Source organism: Cottoperca gobio, chromosome 8 (assembly GCF_900634415.1).
Source record: "Cottoperca gobio chromosome 8, fCotGob3.1, whole genome shotgun sequence".
Classification (NCBI taxonomy): domain Eukaryota; kingdom Metazoa; phylum Chordata; class Actinopteri; order Perciformes; family Bovichtidae; genus Cottoperca; species Cottoperca gobio.
Window position 1 is genome coordinate 18,670,614 of NC_041362.1, and position 21,619 is coordinate 18,692,232.

The 21,619-nt window shown below is 39.9% G+C and overlaps 2 protein-coding genes across 2 annotated transcripts; one reads left to right on the plus strand and one right to left on the minus strand.

The window, feature by feature from the left end:
- Window positions 1-1,196: 1,196 nt before the first annotated feature.
- LOC115012341 (tetratricopeptide repeat protein 39A) lies at window positions 1,197-14,798 on the plus strand. Its single transcript, XM_029437910.1, has 18 exons — window positions 1,197-1,489; window positions 2,937-3,041; window positions 3,501-3,632; window positions 3,906-3,964; window positions 5,159-5,226; window positions 5,403-5,467; window positions 6,457-6,556; window positions 6,656-6,721; window positions 6,813-6,921; window positions 7,022-7,089; window positions 8,685-8,744; window positions 9,496-9,657; window positions 9,796-9,887; window positions 10,796-10,916; window positions 11,011-11,122; window positions 11,224-11,338; window positions 12,294-12,410; window positions 13,925-14,798. The coding sequence occupies exons 1-18, from the start codon at window positions 1,455-1,457 to the stop codon at window positions 14,028-14,030; spliced, it is 1,692 nt and encodes a 563-aa protein (XP_029293770.1). The 5' UTR covers window positions 1,197-1,454; the 3' UTR covers window positions 14,031-14,798.
- Window positions 14,797-17,207, minus strand: gadd45gip1 (growth arrest and DNA-damage-inducible, gamma interacting protein 1). The gene is made up of 2 exons (XM_029437912.1): window positions 16,701-17,207; window positions 14,797-15,238 (listed from the first exon to the last, which is right to left on the minus strand). The coding sequence occupies exons 1-2, from the start codon at window positions 17,096-17,098 to the stop codon at window positions 14,947-14,949; spliced, it is 690 nt and encodes a 229-aa protein (XP_029293772.1). The 5' UTR covers window positions 17,099-17,207; the 3' UTR covers window positions 14,797-14,946.
- Between the last annotated feature and the right edge of the window lie 4,412 nt (window positions 17,208-21,619).

A 21,619-nucleotide genomic window follows, 5' to 3' on the forward strand; every position in this document is an offset into this window, starting at 1 on the left:
TGTCGTGTTCTATACATGTGGTACGGGAATGAATGTCACCAAATAAACAGGGATATTTGCGCAAAAGTGCACACAATTCACTCCGCTTGGATTCTGACATGTGGGAGACTAGTTTGTCCAAATTACAAAGCAAATATTTCAAACACTCGTACAATAAAATTAGATTTTACAATATACAAAAAGTACAGATTTTTTTGCGACAATCCCGGCAGGGGCGGGACTTTGTTTTGATGGGCACACCTTGCAGCCAATCACATGTGAGGACAGACTAGTATCATAGATAATGTGAAAGAAAGGGGGCAGACGCTCCAAAGACAGCGAGTGAAGTGGTACAGGCCAGATGCACACAGAGCGACAGAGAGACGGGGGAGCCGGATTTAAATGCAAGTGCGTCGGGAGAAAGTGAAGAAATAAGCGAAAATAATTTTATCTAAAGTGTCATAATGTTAAGACTTTGTCCTTTATTTATTTGATTTGTTTGCTGTGATTGCTGTGGTTCTGTGTTAAATTGTTAATTTAAAGGTTTGATTAATTGTTAAACAATAGTAATTGTGTATTTTATTTTTGTAACGAAAGAAAATGCATAAAAATAAGGCTTTTATGAAAACACTAGTATTACTCATCCTGTGGGCCCACCACTCATGGGAAAAACCGCGCTACCCAAACGGGTAGTGTGGGTGAACTGGGAACGTCTGGAGGAAGCCCCTGTCCTGGAGATCTTCAACTCACACCTCCAGCGGAGCTTTTCAGACATTCCTGTGGAGGTTGGGGGCATTGAACCTGAGTTGGCGATGTTCAAAACGTCTATTGCTGAAGCTGCGGTGATTTTACAAATATGACAACATCGCCCCCAAGTGACATAACTTCCAAATTACATGAGAACTGGGAGATGTGGGACAGCACATACCGACATCTTCCTCATACAAAAATCAGTTTAGTGGCACCAAAGCACTTACTGTTTAATTTCTAATTGATCACGACTACACTACTTTTGTGTGCCTCCTCAATTAAAGTCACACTTCACATGCCAGTTCCCTCAAGAAGCGCTTCATCCATCCAAACTTACTATTCACATCCAAATGTCGTTTATGTAGCAATATAATAACTTACTTGTCAGTCTTGATAATAATGTGGTACATTTAGGTGTGAGCTGCTCACACCTGATCCTGTGATCCATGCTGTTTAACGTGTGCGTGGCAGTGATGTCACAGAGGAGGAGTCAGATGCGCCTCTACTGCGCTCACTCAAACTGTGTGGATCCTCACAGATGAGCGCGTGCCTTTACCTCGGAGCGCTTTGCGTGGATTTAACCCAACAGGAAAGTCAACGGCAACTTCTATATAATTGGTCTAGTTTGGAAGCTTGGTTTGACTGAGTTTATTGGTGAATGCATCTTGATTTTCTGCGAGTTCAGCTCCTGACAGGTGTTGGAGCACGCCGACCGGAGAGAGAACATGTCCAATGGGAAAGACGCAAATGCTGCAGAAAAGTGAGTACAGGCGACTGAAGATTAATTGACAAGCCACACTTTTTTATTTTTCGTATTCGCTTTATGGATCATGGCAAATGGTGAACAACAACCTGCACAGGAAATAATGATGATTATTATTATTATTATTTCTCCGCTGCACCAGGAAACGCTTATTTAGTCCTCGTTTCCTTGTCGTTTAACGTCGTTCATTTTTGTCACAAAATAGTTCCAACTCAAGACAACAGCTCATAGTTAGAGAACTAGAATAGGAGGACATAACACAGTGGTGGAAGTACATTTACTCAAGTACTGTGCTTGAGTACACTTTTGAGGTACTTCTGCTTTACTTGAGTATTTCCATTTTATGCTATTTCACACTTTTCCATTACATCTCAGAGGGAAAGATTGTACTTTTTACTTCTCTAGACTTATTTGAAGTTAGTATTATAGTTACTAGTTACTTTTTTGTATATAAAAACATACGGTGCAGTACTATAAGTTACTACTAATCAACTCATCAGTATACAAAGTATCTAAAAGTGGCTCCACATTGATGAACATTGAAATGCTCTTACGTGTATTTGTAAGTGATCGGAAGAAGAAGAAGAAGAAGAAGAAGAAGAAGAAGTAGAAGAAGTAGAAGAAGGCTTACTTTATTAACTCAATTTAATAGAAAATATTCTATAATAACAAACCACTTTGAAAGGAGCCACCCTGCAGAATGAGTACTTTTACTGTTGATACTTTAAGTTAGGGGTGTGAATCTTTCAGTATTTCATGATTTGATTAAAAAAATCAATTCTCAATTACATGGGTGTAGATTATGGAGTTTTTATATTCTAAAAAGTTAAAAAATGTATACACGCAGGGGCAAACCTAAGACAAAAGGTAACATTTATTCATGCTAAACTTGAACAAATACCCAATTTTCTTAGTGACTTCAAGAATAACAAGTTCAAGTTTTACAAAAAATTAAAAAGGCTGCCTGTTACATAAATAATGTTAGTAAAAAAATCCAATAATGCTTAACAAAACTTTGACTTGGTGTGTAAGATGACTCCGTCAGTGGCAATGTTTAGGTCCTTTTGTAGAAAACAAAAAAGTTTTTAAAAATCAATTTATGGATGTTGTGAATCTCGATCTCAATTCTTACATGAATCGCTTTTCTCCCACACCATTCTACTTTTAAATACATTTTGCTGATGATACTTCTGTGCCTTTTTACTTAAGTAACATTTTTGAATTCAAGAATTTTACTTGTAATGACCAGATCACTGAGATTGTGTGATGATGCTCTTATTGCATCACGTGTTTAGCGGAAAGACTAAACGGAACTTAAATGCATGTTGCTCGCTGCTGTGAACCTGTTGCCTGCTCCACGCATGGATCTGCATGTTTATCCGTGTGCACTGTGCGGCTGCTGATTTCCCTTCTATCCCCCACATCATCCATGTTTGTGTTGCAGCTCCTCTCAGATGACTCTGAAAGAGAGCCTGGATGAGTGCATGGAGGCCTTGGATCTCTTCCTTAACAACCACTTCAGTGAGAGCCTGGAGAGGCTGCGGCCAAGGTAACAGAATAATCCCTGAGTCATTTTGGCACCACAGAGGCTGTTACCATCTGAGCTCCAGGTCGCAGTGTGCTGTATACTTTGTTTTAGCACATTAAAGGTGGTGCGTTTTTAGTATGAACTCAGCAGTATTTGGTCTATGTTACGAAACGCCTGTGGTTGTGCACTGAGTAGTAGTGTGCTTCCTCTCAGCCGTGACACGAGGGTGGCCCTGGTAGGCTTCACTTCTCCAGGATATGAGGTGTTTGCTGAAGCTGACGCCCAACAGCTAACAAAAAAAGACCGACTGGGACGGCAGAGGAGATAGGAAGAATAAAGAGAACTGCATATGTACTCTTATCTTTTCTCAGCAGGAAAATGCGTAGGCCATACAGTAACTATCCTCTTAACATTGCCTCTGTTTGCTCACAGTGTTATGTGTATGATGTTGATCCTGCGATTCCCATGTTTCCCATGTAGAGTGAATGAGAGTATGTACCATGCTCTTATCTACGCCACAGTGCTGGAAATGCAGGCCATGATGACTTTCCAGCCCGATGACATCAGCAATGCAGGAAATACCATGAAGAGTGCTCAGGAGGTCTGCCAGAGGTCAGGATGTCTCGTGAATGTAGATTATTTTCACTAGGTTTAAAACACTTTATTGTTAGTGCTGCTAACTCTTCTTCCACAGCCTGTGAGCCACGAGAGGCAAATTCACATGAGTGCATTTACATGGCCTGTTTCTGACCGTACTACCTGTTTAACTGTGTTTGCATGAGAGAAGCCATTCGAGCGGCTTCTAAGATAGTGAAAAGGGACTTGTGTTGTTAGTGGATGATTGCTGATCATTTGTTGATACTGAAGTATTGTTTGATGTTTCAGGTTTCGACGGAAGTCTCCAGGTTTGACTAACAAGTCAGTAGTGGAATCACTCACTGAAGGTAAAAAGGCTCAAACGTCTCTCTCCATTTATATGCCTCCGCGACAGCCGCGGCCAGAGGAATTATTTGTTCAGGTTGAACATACGTACGACATATTCTCATGAACGCGATATCTTGGAATGCCTGGAAGGAATTTCTTCAAATTTGGCACAAATGTCCATGTGGACTAAAGAGATAGTCAAAGTGCACTGTGACCTCACAAAACACGTTTTTGGCCATAACTCAATAATGCATATGCTAATTATGACAATTTCGCACAAATGTCTAAAAGGGAAAAAATTATGAAGTGATGGCGTTTTAGACAGGCATGAGTGTAAAGTGCAACTTGACTGTTTGGCGGAGGCATACAACCGTGAGGCGGTAATTCTAGTTTAAAAAGAAAATTCATCCAAAAACAATATATGCAATAGAAAAACAAATCATCATTTACATTGATAATGTGTACAATTGCCTGAGTGTCTATTATGTCATATATCTGGTACAGTTTCAATGCAGTTGATAGCAAATTTGTTGAAATAACAGTATTTAAAAGGTCAGTACAAATGTTCTTGCTGTTGTCAACTTCTCCATCAAACAGTAGTTAATTTCTTTGCAGACTTACAATTTTCTACTTACATTCAACGTCCATAAAAAAACGCTCTGTGAAGCTGTACTTGTCACAGCGGTGCTATAACATAAATGCTAGCATTAGTATGCTAAAATGTTAGGCTGAAATAATGTTTATTATGTTTACCATCTTACAATTTTACCATATTAGCATGCTAATGTTTGCTAACTTAGCACTTAACTCAAAGTTAAGCTAAGCAGCTAAGGCTGAAGGTGATTTCATTTGCAGATATGTGGTCTTAAACCAAAGCATTGGATTTTTGAACGGATTACGTCTCTCTAAAGCCTGAGGGGGTAATCAACATTTGCACAAAATATCGAGGCTATCCAACCAATAGCGGTTGAGATATTTCAGTCTCGATAAGTGGTGGACCAACCAACTAAAGACCAACATTGCCACCCGAGAGCCATATTCACAAATCTGGTAGAAGGCAGAGAAGAGTGGAAGATTAAGACTGGAGGCTCCTGTCTGGTATATCAACCGTATCGTACCGTCTGCAGCTGGATTTGATGCTTCGTGGCTTGTTGACTATGATTGTGCGTTATTTATTACTTAATGTATGTGTGTGTATGGATGTGTTTTTGCAGTGCAGCTTCATGCTGAAGCTTGTTACGCAGAGTGCCAACTCCAAAGAGCTGCTCTCACCTTCCTACAGGTGCAGTAGGCTAATCTGCTTTTTAAAATTGTATATCCTACGTAACAGCACACAGTAGTTTCCACATTATCAAAGTTTTCAAGACTGTTCATTTAGAAAGTGTCCAGTGATTATATGGCATAAAGATTCCACTTATGTGATCATATCTCTTCATTTGTCCTTTGTTTTTTTTGCAGGATGAGAACATGGTGAGTTTTATTAAAGGAGGGATCAAAGTACGAAACAGTTACCTAATTTACAAGTAAGTAATGAGAGAACAAGAGAGTGTTTATTTAGTGAATGTCAGTGGTGTGTAATATTAATGAGCAATACGGCTGTATACATTATTTGACTATTTAATGGCCAAACGTGTTGCAAAAAGTACATGTAAGGTTTTTATTAAAGGGGCATTCTGCAAATGTTGCTTTCTGCAGTTTTGGAGGGAACTTTCTAAAAAATAATATTAATAATATTCTCAGATTGGATTGGGGGGCTCAATTTAATAACAGAAAGAAGTGCCTTAAAAAATAATAAACCTGTTTTAAAGAACTAGAAAATACATGTAGAAATATATAAAGAGGAATCAATGAAAGAATAAATAAGGAAATAAAGAAAATGTGGCAATGTAAAGATTAATAACGAAATATAAAATAATTTATTCATTTTTATTTCTTCTGTATATATTAATTTTATTTTAATTAATTTGTTAAATTAGTCCATTAGTCAAAGCTATAAATTAGTCAATTGTTTCAGTAGTTATTTGTATCCCTTTTTTTGTTTTCTTCTTTTTCCCTATTGGTTTAGCTTTTCCCTGTTGTTTTGCTTCCAAAATAAACACATAAATTGTATATAAATAAATGTATACAAAAAAATTAATTGATATGAAAAATAATAAAAATGCTTTTAAATATTATTTTATTCGTATATATATATTTTATTTTTTATTTTTTTTAAAGATATGTATTCTTTTTTTTATGGCACTTCTATGGTTCCATAGAGAGGTTTTTAAAAAAAATGCTATTATGTTGCACTATAGAAAATGTAGGATCAAGTGTTTTTGGAGCTTGAGCTATACAAGGGTTCAAAAGAAAAGGATATCTTGTCCTCAGATTTGGATCATTCTTTCATTGTTAGTACCCATTTAAGTTAGATGGTTTTTTTGCATAGTCACGTTATTACGCTATATGTTTTTAGGTTTTTATGCTGAGTTGTGTTTTTAATCAATTGACATATTTGCCTTTTTTCATCCAGAGAACTGCATTCCTTGATAAAATCTCACAGCTGTCTCAAAGGACCCAGCCACGTTCACTTAGATGGAGGAATATCATTTGGAATAGGGGCGTTTAATCTGGTAGGTCATAAAAGTATCTGTAAACGCCAATGACAGACTATATGTTGTGTATAATCGTGTGTTTGTACCATACAGTTGAACAGGTTTCTTTATTCACAGACACTGTCTCTATTTCCTCCACGGATACTCAAAGTTCTGGAGTTTGCAGGCTTCTCTGGGGACAAGGTGTGATTTTATAAATTACCTCCACTATACAGCATTCCGTCATTAACTGACGCACTCATGGATTTCATCTAAATGTGTGGTCCTGTTTTAGGAATACGGTGTGTCTCTGCTGCAAGCCGGTGCGACGGGGATGAATCTGCGCTCCATGCTGTGCGCTCTGCTACTGCTGTGCTACTACACCTTCCTCACATTCATACTAGGTAGTGTTGTGCATGCATCTGAGATTCAGATTATTCTGACTGATCATGTATCCTAAGAAGAATTTTGTGTGATCATGTCATATCTGTACCACCCTCTCAGGTACTGGTGAGGGAGATGTGGCTGAAGCTGAAAGGCTGCTGAAACCTTTCCGGCTCCGCTACCCACGGGTGAGTGGCAATAAGGATAATCTATTACAGTTCACCGGACAGAAAGTGTAGCTACTCATTATCTCTCACAAATGTATTTTTCAGAGAAACTAGTCATCACAAAAACATATATTTAGTTTTGAATGTAAGCAGTTTTGGGTTTTCTGTTTTTAACAAATTACATTAACAGCAGTTGGCTTTAACAACAGCGCTGTTGACCAATAGCAAGCTGTCTTTACAATGCTGACCTTTTGGCTACGTTCACACTGCAGGCAACAGTGGCCCATAATCTGAATTACAGTATGTGGTCCTAGATCAGATACAGGTCTGATTTCAGTCACATCGGAATCAACATTCATCACAATTGTGCGCTGGAGGGAGTCACTCTTTTCCCGTCACAGCTCTGACTCTGCATCCACACACACCTCCGTACAGAAGAGGGACACGGGTTCGCTATAGCTATAAACTCTCTGTGCAGCAGTTTCATGCTCTGTGTTGGAACGATATTACATTGCATCGTCCAAAATAAAAATAAAGTCAATTCAAGTAGCACATAATAAAGCACAGATAAAGATTAGATTAGATGTCGTGATTCTATGGCTCCAACGAAAAAATGCTATTGCTGTTGCGTTATTGGAAATGTTGGCCCAAACCTTCAAGAAGTGCAATAATACATAATTTGAAGTACTTTATTAAAGGATAATTCAGGGGTTTTTCACAACTTTGACTTATTTTCATCTTATTGTTTAAAGTTTAAACATTTTCTATCGGTTAATGATAGACATTGTACTCCCCATAAGTAATTGTTGAGATATATGGGAGCATGGCTGGCAACGTAGCATAAAAAGAAGTCAGACTGGGCAATTTCCTGGTACAACTTTGACCTACCGTAGGTGCCATTTTCATGCAAGCATACAGTTTTGTTGTGCTATGAGGGATAATTAAAGTGTTTCAGATCTTCTTGATAAAACAACCCCATTGTTTTCTTGCCCGGTCGGACTTTGCTTCAGCGATGTCACCATGTTCCCACATCTCTGCAATTAGCTTGAGTGGTGAAAGTGAGTACAAATCATAATTGATAAAAAAGAAGTCTCCAAAGAAAGTCTCAGGGTTAGGGTTACAGCTGACATACAGTCAGCTGTTTCTTACGAATCCCTCCTTTCACTCGCACTGTTTCTCTTTTTTTTTTTCTATCGTCCAATCACACACACTAAGAATCATCCCCACCCTGATTACTTTCATCTGATACTCACTCCACCTTCCACTAACGCAGTCCCTTCTGCACCCTGAATCCTCACACCCTCTTTCCTTCATTTTACATGCTTTCGCACACCTTCATGCTATCACTCCTACCACTCCACCTGACTTGCATTCTTGTAAATTCACAATCCCTGTTTCCACTCCACCTTTTGCCTACATGCCTGCCCATCCTAGAGAACAAACTCAGAGCTGTGACACAATGTGTACAAAACCACAATGGAAATGTCTTAGTTAAACACTGCCAAGAGTAATTGCTCTACAGCATGTCTGCTTTTAGATGGATGAGATTTTAACACACAGCAGATTGACATGTAATGATGGTGGCTGGAATTAAAACAATTTTTTCCTCTTTTCAGGGAGCAATATTCCTCTTCTTTGCAGGCAGGACTGAAGAGATCAAGGGGAACATTGATGAGGTGTGTTTTATAAAATGCGTCTGTGACATAGCCATCAAGAATGATGACTAATGTTATGTTTCCTGTGCATCTAATGTTTTTAATAGAGCATTTTGTTCTCACAAAATGTAAATTATCCAACAAGTCCTCCAACCCGTAAGTCGTTTCCTAAATTAGCACTGGTAGTAAGAGATCAACACGTACTTATACCTAAGCATAACAGTCGCTGTTTTAAACGTGTGGTTAACATCGCTTCACATCGTTTGATTAGGTGTAGGCAAACAAAATGACTTGGTTCGGTTTAGGAAAAGATAATAGTTTGGGTCCAAATAAGTACATTTGTTACGGAAGTAAAGTTAAGTAGCCTACGTAAATTAACCTACGTGACGTAATGTGTAGACGCGACATGTCAGTACAATGTGTTCACATGACGTCGTAATGTTGTCATGTCGCTTAACTTAACATACGTAACTTAAAATACGTCAGCGTTGACTTCTTTTGTTTCACACGGGACAACCGTCTCCGAGGTGAAAGTCCTGTGTTGTTTGACCCATCCATCCACCCCAACCTTGTCCCGACCTTACTTCCTCCTTTACCCCTCAGTTTAACAATAAACATAAATGTGGGTCTTAATGAACTACTTGTACAAATAAGTGTTTTATCCCCTGAGCTTCAGAGGACCAGCGCCTGATGTTAATATTTAACATGCCTCCAACGTAGCGCCACTGTTGCATATCTTTATTGATCTGTATTGATGTCACTGTTCTACCAGGCTGTGGCACTCTTTGAAGATGGCTGCAAGGCCCAGCATGCATGGAAGCAGTTCCACCACATGTGCTACTGGGAGCTGATGTGGTGCTTCACCTACAAGCGCGCATGGAAGATGGCGTACTTCTACGCAGACCTACTGAGCCAGGAGAGCCGCTGGTCCAAGGTACAGAACAGGAAACGGGACGGAGAAGATCAGAATGAATTTAGTTGGATGATCTCTGGATACAAACCTGTGCATCATTCCTGTCAAACCTCTTGAGAAATGAGAGAGTGAATCCTGTCTTTATGTTTCTCTCTATAGGCCATGTATGTGTACATGAAAGCTGCTTACCTCAGCATGCTGCCTGACGACGAGTCCAAGCCTTTTGGGGAGGACGAGGTAGACCTCTTTAGGTAAACACATTCACACGCACACAAATTGTTTCATGATTTATCTCAGAATCACACTGCCATTGTCCTACCGCTCATGATATAGCTGCATTTTGCCAATGTGTATGCGTAGACGAGCTATGAGTGGCGTTGTTCACATACTTGTCTGTGTACTCTGTGTGAACTTGTAGGATTATGATGTGTATTTGTAGCTAGGCGGTAGATCAGGGCTGTATCTTTACTGAAAACTTAACTGGTCTCTTAACCTTGTTTTACGGCACAGACAAAGTTAGCGACTAGCTGGTGAACATATTAGAGCATTGATATTTCCCCACAGGAGTTGGTAGAGCCAAATACGCAACTATTGGATTTACATTCATCAAGTGGACAGAAGCACGACTCCAAATGGATGCTAATGTTCCTCCATGTCTGATGTATGTTCAAAAATGTGTGTTAGTGTTAGCTAACATGTTTGGTGTAAGGTTATAAAGTCTCTTTTGTATTTAGAGCTAGTTAGACTGCCAAAGATGGTGGCCAAAGATAAATAAATGAAAGTTTAAAAACAAGTACAAGTACGCCGGAGGTTTTAGGCCCTGTTCCACTTATTTAGACCCATAGACTGTATACAATAGGTGGACATTGTCACCATGACGTCACCCATTAGTTTGTGGAATACAGTTTTGAAGCCTCGAGTGTGGCCGTCGACATCTTGTTTTTTGGAGCCAGAAATGACCTTCGACAAGAGGGTGGAGCTGTGGTTACAGTTACCAACTAACACTAGCTAGCTAGTGTGGTTAACGAGGTGCATCTGTAATTCACAGTAACTGTGACATTACTTGGGGTTTTAATGTTTTTGTTTTTTTACTTAACGGCTGTTCTTACCCTATGCCTTCTTTCCAAATATGTCTTCTATTATTGTCCTGTGTCTTTAGACAAGTGCCCACTTTCAAGCAGAAAATAGCAGGGAAGTCTCCCCCGACTGAGAAGTTTGCTATCCGTAAAGCCAGACGTTACAAGGCTCGCTGCCCGATCAGGCTGCCAGTACCAGTGCTGGTAAAGCTTCACACACACAAAACCACGCACACACACGATGGGCAATATGTTTGACACACAGAGCCTTCAAACAGTATTCACTGTTTCTTTGTAGGAGATGATGTACATGTGGAACGGTTTCAGTATGATCAGCAAACGACCAGAGCTGACTGAAGGCATGATGCAGACCTTGGTTGAGGCAGAGCGCTCCCTTCTGGAGTCTCCTGGTAATACCATGTGCCAGGAAAGGCCCTGCTCAATGGAAATATAAGATTGGACAACATTTAGATCACTTGACACATCTGTGTGTCTGCTCCCTCCCCTACAGAAAATGAGTATTTGGTTGATGACCGCTGTTTGATCTACCTGCTGAAGGGTCTGTGTTTGAAGAACCAGGGTCTCCTCCAGGCTGCTGAGGAATGCTTCAACAAAGTGTTTTCCAGGTGAGCTCCAGTGGATTCTTTTCAAGTGTTGGGGCGAGTTATTCCCTGCTCACACTGCATGCAACTCAACAAACCATGTATCTACTGTGAACAGAGAAACATCAGAGGGCACTGCATGTACAAATCTGGATGTAGCTTTTGGCAGCATAGATAAACACACACTGACCATGTGTCCTGTGGAATAAGGGCCAGAAGTAGGGATGGGAATAGACTTGAAAAGACTTTATTGATACCAATGCCATAATCTGTTCTGCTTATTGTTCTGTTTCTTTATCGATTCCATTGTTGATTCATGATCAAAAGTAGGCCTCGACAGGTTTTCAGTGTCAACGCAGCGGTTTTATTATCTGAGTCTGAACACAGTGTAGAATGTCTGGTTCAATTGAACATGATAAAAATAAATGATCGTTTCTTCCTCTTCACCATGACTCCTTCTTTTGTAAGTTTACAGCAGTTCCTTTTGTTGATGCCAGCAAAATTCCTCAGTGTTTAACGCCATAACACAAACCTCGGAGGCATACGATTCTGAAAGATCGGACAATTTGAAACCAGTTCACAACTGGAACCGGTTCTCGATTCCCATCCCTACCCTGAAGCCTTAAAAAATGTTATCAAATGTTAACTGAAGCTTTTCTTCCTGACTTCCTGAAGGACAGCTCTTAACTGGGTGCATTGACAACGTAATGTTTGCTTAGCAATTATAAATTCCTCTGAACTCAGCCACCACTACAGTAAATATTTACATAGCCGTTAAGAATTACATCACTTCTTGTTGCAATCACACTGACATTGACATTAATGAGTTAGGAAGTCTTCATTTCAAAAGTCCTTCATCTACGTCGCATGGAAAAACCAAACTCTTGTTCAGTATTACAGGATATTGACTTAACCTAATGTGTAAAATGTAACTATATGACAGTCACAGTTGATTCGCCTTCTTTATGTGTTTGCTCAGTGAAAAGAAGATCAGGTTTGACCACTACCTGGTGCCCAACTCTCTGGTGGAGCTCGGTCTGCTCTACATAGCCCAAGGCAGAAGGGACGAGGCTATTAAACTACTGCACAAGGCCAAGTAAGTTATAGCAGCTTCACTGATGCACACCACATCCGAGACAGTCAATTTCTGCCACATAGAAGTCAAACATGTAGCTTTTTTATTCTTGTGCCCATAGAATATGCATTTATTACAGGGCTTTAATTAGAGTTGAAAGTACTCTAAACCAGCAGCAACACAAATTGTCTGCATGGATTATTGTGAGGGTATACATTTATATTGTGTCATATAAAACACTAACACAACTTGGTGTGCCAATGTGCAAGTTTCCTGACATTTTGGAGGTGTTAACTGAATTCAACGCCCTTATTCAGCTGCCTTCCTACCTCACACAATCTGCCCAACACTTAACAACTACACCATGAGTAACTCCATTTATTAGAAAGTGAAGGTAGTGACGGTACTTGGTTGGACAGAAATGTAATGCACTTAGCATAATAGCAAAGCAAAAATATGAATGACTAGAAATCAGCCCCAGTTTAAATATTATAATTACTTTAATTAATTCTAACAGCCTTCCTATAAATTTACCTAAAGAAAAATACATTTTGGAATGCACACTTATTTGCTTTCTCGCAGATAGTTGATAGATGAAAAGATGTTTACCATTCTCATGTCTGTGCAGTAAAGGTAAGGCAGCAGCTGGTTAGCTTAGCATAAAGATGGGAACCAGGGGGAAACCTCTACCCTTTGTACGTATCACAAACTAAATACATGCTAAAGACTGAGCTTTTGAGCTGTTAGTAGGCAGATATTGTTAGCTTTGGACAAAGTCAAACTAGCCGTTTCCCCGTGTGTCGAGGTCTTTATGCTAAGCTTAGCTAACCCGGCTGCGGGCTTGAACTTTGTATTAACGCACAGACATCAGTGGTATCAATCTTCTCATCCGACTCTTAGCAAGAAAGCAAATAAGTATATTTCTCAAAACATTGAACATAAAATTATTTTCTATCTTTTAAATCGGTAAACTGAAGATGTACATTGACACATATTTTAGTATGAATGAAATATACTGTATATGTAATGTATAAACATATCTATCACTATACTATTACTTTAAATTAGAATGTTTTCACCTACAAAGTCTTTATTACAGAACTAGTGATGTCTCTCTGGTTGCTCAGTGTCTTACCACTAAAGGAACACTAGAGGTCGCTCTCCGCCTGTTACATAACAGTCTGAAGTGCTATCCAATTACAGGGGTAATAATATGCATTTTGCACTCTGCTACCATTGGATAAAAGGCTACTTTTTGGGTAGATTGCTTTTTTTAAAGTTGAAGAAGTTATTATACGTACATCACGTAGGTGCAAGGGTATCAGGAAAACAGCATCAAGTGGCATGGATTAAGTGTGCATGCGTTACCTTTTTTCCTTATTGACGAAGATTGCTTTTTTACGTGGAGAAATCATTCACAAAAATGTAATATTAAATAAAACGCCATCACTAGTCCATTTCATCTGACACTTTGTATGAGGGCGGAGCGCCCGTTTTTTGTCAAACTTTAACCTCCTCCACCGTTTTGACTTTAGACACAACTACAAAGAATACTCGATGGAGTCTCGCACACAGTTCAGGGTGCACGCTGCTCTGGCTAAACTCAAGGCTGACCCTGGGGAAGAGGACACTCACATGTAGGAGGACTTTGTCAAGACTGGATCAGCGCTTCACACTGGACTGTTTCCCTCACTGTTACGGCTGTTTTAGCTTAACACCCAGTTTTTTAACCTATATCCATTTAACAAGTGAATGCTGGGTAATTCATCCCCATGTGTCCCTGTCTACACTAACATATCATTGAACACAGGTAAAAACATGGTTTACAAGAGTAGAAGTGTTTGACATTTTGAGCTGAGGTAGTCAATGTATACAGTAGACATTATATTTTATGGACAATTCTATTTTTAATCAATCTATTGAAAGCCACTATAAATATCAAATGTAAGAAATTGTATAACTTAATGAAATTTATAGTAATTACTTTATTTTACGGTATTAAGAGCACTACTTAATAATTACAAGTAAATTCCGCATGCTGTGCTGTTTTTGGAATGAAAAGGTTTTAATGTGTGAAGATGTCAATAGTATTTCAACGGCAAACATTTGATACCGTTTTAAAACAGAATTTTTAAAATGGTTAACTGGCTTAAATGTTTGACCCGCAGTCAGTAGCCAGTATTCTATACACAGTCATGCATCTCTCATTCTGTATGGTTGCAATGGAAATGCATACCAATACAAAATTCAGTGTTTAGGCATGCAATTTCCAAAAACTTAATGTATTTTTGCATAATTCAAATGTAATTCACAAATGTCTGTTTTGTCTTAAATTACATTATCAGCATTCTGTAGATTGTCAAATTGTAATATTTATTCTCATTTAATAAAAAAAGGTAGACATCTGTACAGAAATGTATTTATTCTAGTGACTGCTAAATACATAGAGGTAATGAATGTTTAAAGTTTTTTTTACATAAGAAAAACAAAACCTGGATGGGGTTTGCCATCAGTCTTTTTCAAATGTCCGACTGAACTGCAGCACCGAAGCTCAGCACTAAGAAGAGGCTTCAGGAGGTGTGACAGAGCCCGTCACCCTCTCATCTCTCTGTTGGCGTTTTATAAGTTTCTTCTTCTTCTTTTCATCCTTTTCTAGATTTTCAACCATTTCCATGAATTTTTTGTTGCGGGGGTCGACTGTGGAGCCAAAGCACTCTCTGGCCTCTACCAGCAACTTTGCACGGCGAGCTTTCGCCTCCCTTATCTTCTTCTTGGTTTCTTGCTTTTGTGCGCGCCAGTCAGCCATCATCTTGGGCATTTTGGCCATGTTATCTGCTATGAGTTTCTCTCTGCGATGGAAATGGAAAAGATTAGCACGGCAGATGTTAATGTGGTGCATGATGCATAGTTGTACAATGGTCGGTTGGTTCAAATTATGCGTCTACAACCATGAGAAGGATGCCATGAAATTCAGTTCAGTTCATATTCCTCACAGGATGAACTGTAATAACTTTAATGATCCCCAACTCTTCTTCTTGCTTATGCGTTCATACTCAAACACATATACACACGTCTATAAATACCTAAATACCCACTGTTATCAATAATCAGTTTGCTTATTTATTTGTGACTGCACTAAAAACGTCTGTCACAGAACAGACACAGTATATGATCAAGCAGAGCAACAATTAGCCAATTGCATTAGTCAATCAATTGTACTATTTTGCTGATAGGATTTTTTTTCTTTTTCTTCAGAGGTTCAATTGTTTTTCAGCCAAGGAACCCTTAAGATCGAGAGTATACCAGGGACCCCTTGAGGTGTGTCCCTTGGAATACTTTCATGTAGCCTATTTGTTATACTGCTATAATCAGATATGTGAAGGCACACAAGATAAATGTTTTAGAAATATCTTAGACATTAAACATTTCGCAGATTCTACAAGTTATAGATTTGTTAGAATGTAATCGAACTATTATACATTTTAAAACTAAAATATTTGTTGAACTATGAAGACTTTAAGAAAAGAATAAATCTGAAATCTTTTCGCGGACCTGTGGCAGAGTGCTGTTGAAGTGAGAATGATCTGTTTGCAGCATCTCTTATGTCAGCATGTTGCTTCTTTTATCTGTTTTATATGAACATAAACTGAATATATTTGGGACTTGAAACAGTTTGTCAGAAAAGAAACAGTTAAACATTAAAGACGCTGGACTCTAGGAATCTGATTGACCCCGTTTCCCTATTTATTTATTTTATAGACTAATTGTCAGGTGCAATAACTATCCAGTTGCATTATTGGTAATGTAGGATACATTATTGGAGCCTGATCTATAGTGGAGACTAAAAGTCTGGATCTTGATTTTCCCCAACTGTGCAAGTGCAGCACTACATTTCAGGAGACAATGTTTCCTTTTCCCTTCTTTAAATAACACATCCTCAAAAGGGCTCTTGCTCTAAATTGTATTTAAAAAATGTTGATGTAGGTATCTAACATATCATGATAGTGTTCTGTTAATGACTCAGCTGAAATAAACTATATCAGAAGATCTTCATAAGTGCACTGTTGTGGTTGGATTCTTCACCTGTATTTGCTGCTGGCTATGTTCTTCTGTGTTCTCTTAGCCCCAGCTTGTGCCTCCAATATATGTACCATTACAAAAACGGTATTTCATATGAGGTAATATATTCTGACCGGTAATTTGTTCTAGGACAGAACTCAAGTGAGAGTAAATAAAACAGCCTACAGGATACAGTTTAATCACATGTCCGATAATTGACGCATTGTCGTTAGCTGCATTAGCATTACTTACTTTTCCAACCGTTTTTTGGTTGCCTCCTCCTCCTTGGCCTGGATGTTCTTCAGCAATACCGCTAAAGGAGGGTGCCACTCATTTTCCTCTGCAATAATCTTGTCCAGCTGCTCATGGCTGGGCCAAAGCGAGGCTGGGTCTATACCCGCCGCTGAGCCGTACCGACCAAACAGCTTCCTGTCATACCGGGCCGTCTTCTGCCATTCCGGCGTCTTCTCGCTGTCCTTGGCTGGAATATAGGGCTCACGGAGGTTCAGCTTTAAAGGTTTAGGGTTATAGGACGCTGTCTGCAATAGAAGCCCACTACGAGAGTTCGCAGAAAGTAAAGTTTTTGAACATGATATTCCCTTAAAAGTCCTGCATAACATTGTCCTCCCGCACAATATGGACGCCGCCATCTTTGTTCATCCACAGCAAGGACCCCGGAGTAAAGACAGAGGTGACTACCGCAGTGCCTGTTCATCACGGCAGGTGAGTCCTCCATGTGCTCTGACTGTGTTTGTATGAAATGTTTATCTCAAGCGAGGCCGTATTGTTGACCGGATAATAAGTTACTGGGACACAAGTTATTAACAGTTATTTATATAGCACATTTTTATTACAAAAAGGCACTTTATAAGGCATAAACAAATTACATTAGAACATTAGTAGCGAACATTACATTTCAATTAAAAAGAATGATATTGTTGAACTTATTTGACAACAAAGATGATTCATGTATTGTTTGTCATTTTTTAAAGTTACAATGTATAAGATATGCTAACATTTAAATTTAAAACATTTAAATAATGAACTAACAGAGTGTGAAGAGGTAACAGTGTTGACTTTGTGTCAAAGACATCTATGTAACGTGTTGCAGAGATATCTACTGAAATTAGCATGCTAACTGACTATCCCCGGCCCGTCCTGTCTTGTAATGCCACGTGTTCCTCTAGAGGTGATAGCGAGTCGACACAGTCTGACCTCAGACCAGAGAAGGAAGAAGTAGATCTGCCTGACTCAGGCAGACTCAGAGCGTGTCAACATTACAGCCATGATCCCTGCACGTGTTGATAGTTTGTTTTGATTAAATCCAAAGTGGCAGAAACGAGAAAACGACTCACACCCTCTCCTCGTCCTCACCTTCGCTGGGAGGCTGCTCCGCCGGCAGTACGTCGGCTGGGAGACAGACAGATCTTAGGTTAGCAGTCAGCAGATAGCACTAATTTAGCCCACTCCCCGCCGGATCGTCAAACTTTCTGTTGCTGCCATTACACAGGTTACACATCACATCAGGATTTCCGCCGGCTGAATCCGAATTGCCAGAGCAGATGTTCGGACGTTGACAGATTAAATGATAATAAATTACTGTTAGTTGTATCTCCATAATAAAGTCAAAGTGAAGTGAGATGAACACAGAAATAAAGGAGACTGCTTCAAGTGTGAGATGTGTAATTGTGTTTGAGTCAAAGTAGGTGGAGAACTAGATGGAGAACTAGATAGAGAAGGTGGCCAGATAGGGGGAAAAGCCTTACACTGCTTCTGTCCAATTGTTCCAGATTTTGAGGCAGCATCAGTATCAGACATTTTAATTTTAAAGTATTTCATGTGAAACTATTTTCCGTTCAGTTGTACTGAGGAATTGTGATGGCCGAATGTCAAAGGGTCCGTAGCCGGTAAATGAATCTTTTTCAGAGGCACTCTCAGTGACTCTCAAGAGTTAAGGTCAGTGTGGATGATTTTCACTAAACAGCCCCGTTGACTTGGAGGTAGTTGTGAGCAGGTGGGCGGAAGCCAGAGCACCAGAGCAAGAAGGAGAGCGGAGACTCTTAACACCTTCTTTGAACATTTAAGGAGCACTGGGCAGGGAAATAAATTCTTTGAAATAGAGGATCTTTGTTTTAACGTCCTATAGCTCCACCTCCTCCTTCCTCATTTAGCAGCCTCCACCCTCTCCCTGAACTTTTATATTTGATTTCTTTTCAAGAAGCGGAGATGGAACAAATGGGGTTGCTCTGGAGTGCAGCACTTACAGAGACAGATGTCATCGGTTTTGTGTCGTGGGAGCGCGCAGAGCTCTCCATCGTCATTAAAGATTTAGGGTTCCCATGGCAGGGGTAGCACTAGGCTGGAGGTGGGGGTGGGCATGACAGAGGCTTAATTTGGCTTAGGAGCGATCTGGTGCCAAGCCCGGGGCTTTAGGGATCACATCAACGTCAGTCACAGGCAAATAGGCTTGTTAGCAGTTAGCCGATAAGGGGATGGTGGCAAGATGACAGGTCTATTTCTGAGTGAGTATGTGAGTAGGATGGGTGGTGTGTTAATGCATGTTTAGGGAAGTTATATAGATCATGCTCACCTTAATTATGACTCTGTTATCTCTTTAAACTGCTTCTATTTCTACAGATGTCTTGAACTTGTTTAGAGCTGGAATGAAACGATACACTCAACTCACGATTGTTGTTTCCACGACATGATTTACTCACAATTTTGAGATTGAAGATAAATTATGGAGGGATTCAATTATTTCTCAGACAAAAAAACAAATAAATATTTGTTCTTAGCTTTTTTATATCAATTTAAAGAACCTTTTTTATTTCTGAGGTAGGGTATAAACTATGCAAAACAATGCATTTTTCCTTTTCTTTGTAAAATTAATGTAACATGTCTATTAATGTAGTTCCAGACGGCAACCTCCAGATCAAGAAAAGTGAAGCCAATACGGAAGTGCCTTAAACCTGCATCCTCTCTAATACTCCACATTAATATTGGGTGCTCTCTGTGTTTTTCATTTAAAATTTGAACCCTTTCTCAGTGTATTTTCATTCCATGAAAGTTAATTGTAACATTTTTGTCGCCCAAAAAAGTCTTTTTCTGCGTTCGGTTGTGCTTAGTTGCACACTCTCGTGTCAGTTCTGGTTTCAAAAAACAAATATGGTGATGGCCTAATCACCAAACCTGAGGCTTCAAAATCGTAGTCCACAAACCAATGGGTAACATCACGGTGACTACGTCCACCATTTCTATTTGTAGTGTATCATTCTCTTGCCATATTTGTGCACTGTTTTTGTCTTGTCCGTTATCGCCACACCTATTTCATTTTCGGACTTTGGGAAGCCAAAGCGCTGCCAAACATCCGACGTGAAACTCGATGGTGCATCCTCAACCTCTAAATCTTCACCGGCGGCCTCCATGTCTGTGAGCCTTGTTACAGCTAGTGACGTAGGACGTCCAACAAGCAAAGTCAAAAGTAGGCTAGATAGCGCTCTACTTTTTAAAAAGAGTATCGCAATTGATTTTTTATCTCAACCATTTGAATCGTCACATATTTGTATCACAAATGTACTGCCTCCCGAAGTATCGTTGCATTTCTAGTAAAGAGTAGTTGCAGTGGTGCTGAGAGATTTAGTTATTTTCTAAGTGACACTTAGAACTTTGGCCTCCAAGATAATAATAATGAAAATACTCTCTCAAACACACACACACACACACACACACACACACACACACACACACACACACACACACACACACACACACACAGGCGGAGAGAGCCAAGGCTTGGTGTTGTTTTTCTTATGAAGCAATTTGCCAAGCCAGTGTTACTATTTGTTGACACAAAGAAGAAATCATAATAAATCGAGTCTAAATGAACCGCTCTTTTGTTGGCCTTAAACAATGACCGGGTTTTGCTCCAAATTTTGGCACCAAGAATTAGATTTGTCAGCATTTCCCCAGAACAAGGGATGAGGACAAAATCCAAATAAAAGAAAGCTAAACCCCAAAAATATCTCCATTTCCTGGTAATGACAGAAAACCGTGGCTTCGCTGCACATACTAAGAGAAAAAAAGGACAAAGCAAAGACGAGTCCCCACAGCGCTGGTGATGAATTACAGCTTTCCGTAGGAACATCTCACAGAAATTAATAATCCAAAGGTAATATTGTCCTTGGCATTATGGATATACATTTCCCCTAGATAACCCAAACATGTAAACGCTTCACGTTTGTATGGCATTTTTTTAATTTGCGGTTGCAAAAAGGCCATCATGGTCACCACAAAGCAATAAGGAGAGTACACATGTTTTTTACTTGAGCGTAAGTCATGGCTGTGATCACTCTTGCAGCTCTCCGCAGGCTGTTTTTTAAACACCCCAACCCCCCCCCCCCCCCCCCCCCTCTAATGTTAAACTTGGACTAAGCCCAATTCAGAACTGCCAGCGTAAGCGGTCTTATAAAGGGGGGAGGGGCTGAGGGGTGTGTGTGTGTGTGTGTGTGTGTGTGTGTGTGTGTGTGTGTGTGTGTGTGTGTGTGTGTGTGTGTGTGTGTGTGTGTGTGTGTGTGTGTGTGTGTGTGTGTGTGTGTGTGTGTGTGTGTGAGAGAGTGTGAGGGAAAGCGGAGGACAGAGGAGGATGGTGAGCTTTCAGTGGGGTAGCAGCAGAGTATTTTACGGTAATGGGTGTACCACATGGAGATCCAGTTAGTGATGTGTTTGGAGCGCAATGGGGTGTGTGTGTGTGTGTGTGTGTGTGTGTGTGTGTGTGTGTGTGTTGGAGGGAGGGGGGGGGGGGTGTCTCAGTGCCCTGCTGCATTCTCCACTGAGTTTGTGGAAAAATGCAGTGGGTGGCTGTGGCTTTCTGAAAGATTCATTCACCTGGGCGGAGGGGTGCTTGAGAGAGCAGGCCAGCGGAGCAGCGTAACCACCAGAAAGCTTTAATTTCTGCTCACTTTGCAGCAAAGAGTGCAGTAGAAATGGCGAGCTGGGACTCCCTGGTCTCCATCACGTAATGGCTGTAACGTTTTCACTAAATGATCTTGCATCACAAATCTTTATATCTCACGTCCATGTAAACACCTGAAGAGAAGCACACTCCTATAAACATACACACACGCTGGGTTTACATAAGGATTTGGCATTTGTTCCAGATCTGTAATGGCACT

Excerpts from the sequence above, each read along its gene's own strand:
- LOC115012341 (XM_029437910.1), top strand. The coding sequence starts at position 1,455 with ATGTCCAATGGGAAAGACGCAAATGCTGCAGAAAA. Across the intron at positions 9,888-10,795 it reads GACGAGGTAGACCTCTTTAG|ACAAGTGCCCACTTTCAAGC; the intron begins GTAAACACATTC and ends CTGTGTCTTTAG. Across the intron at positions 12,411-13,924 it reads AAACTACTGCACAAGGCCAA|ACACAACTACAAAGAATACT; the intron begins GTAAGTTATAGC and ends TTTTGACTTTAG.
- gadd45gip1 (XM_029437912.1), bottom strand. The coding sequence starts at position 17,098 with ATGGCGGCGTCCATATTGTGCGGGAGGACAATGTTATGCAGGACTTTT. Across the intron at positions 15,239-16,700 it reads ACCAAAAAACGGTTGGAAAA|AGAGAAACTCATAGCAGATA; the intron begins GTAAGTAATGCT and ends TTTCCATCGCAG.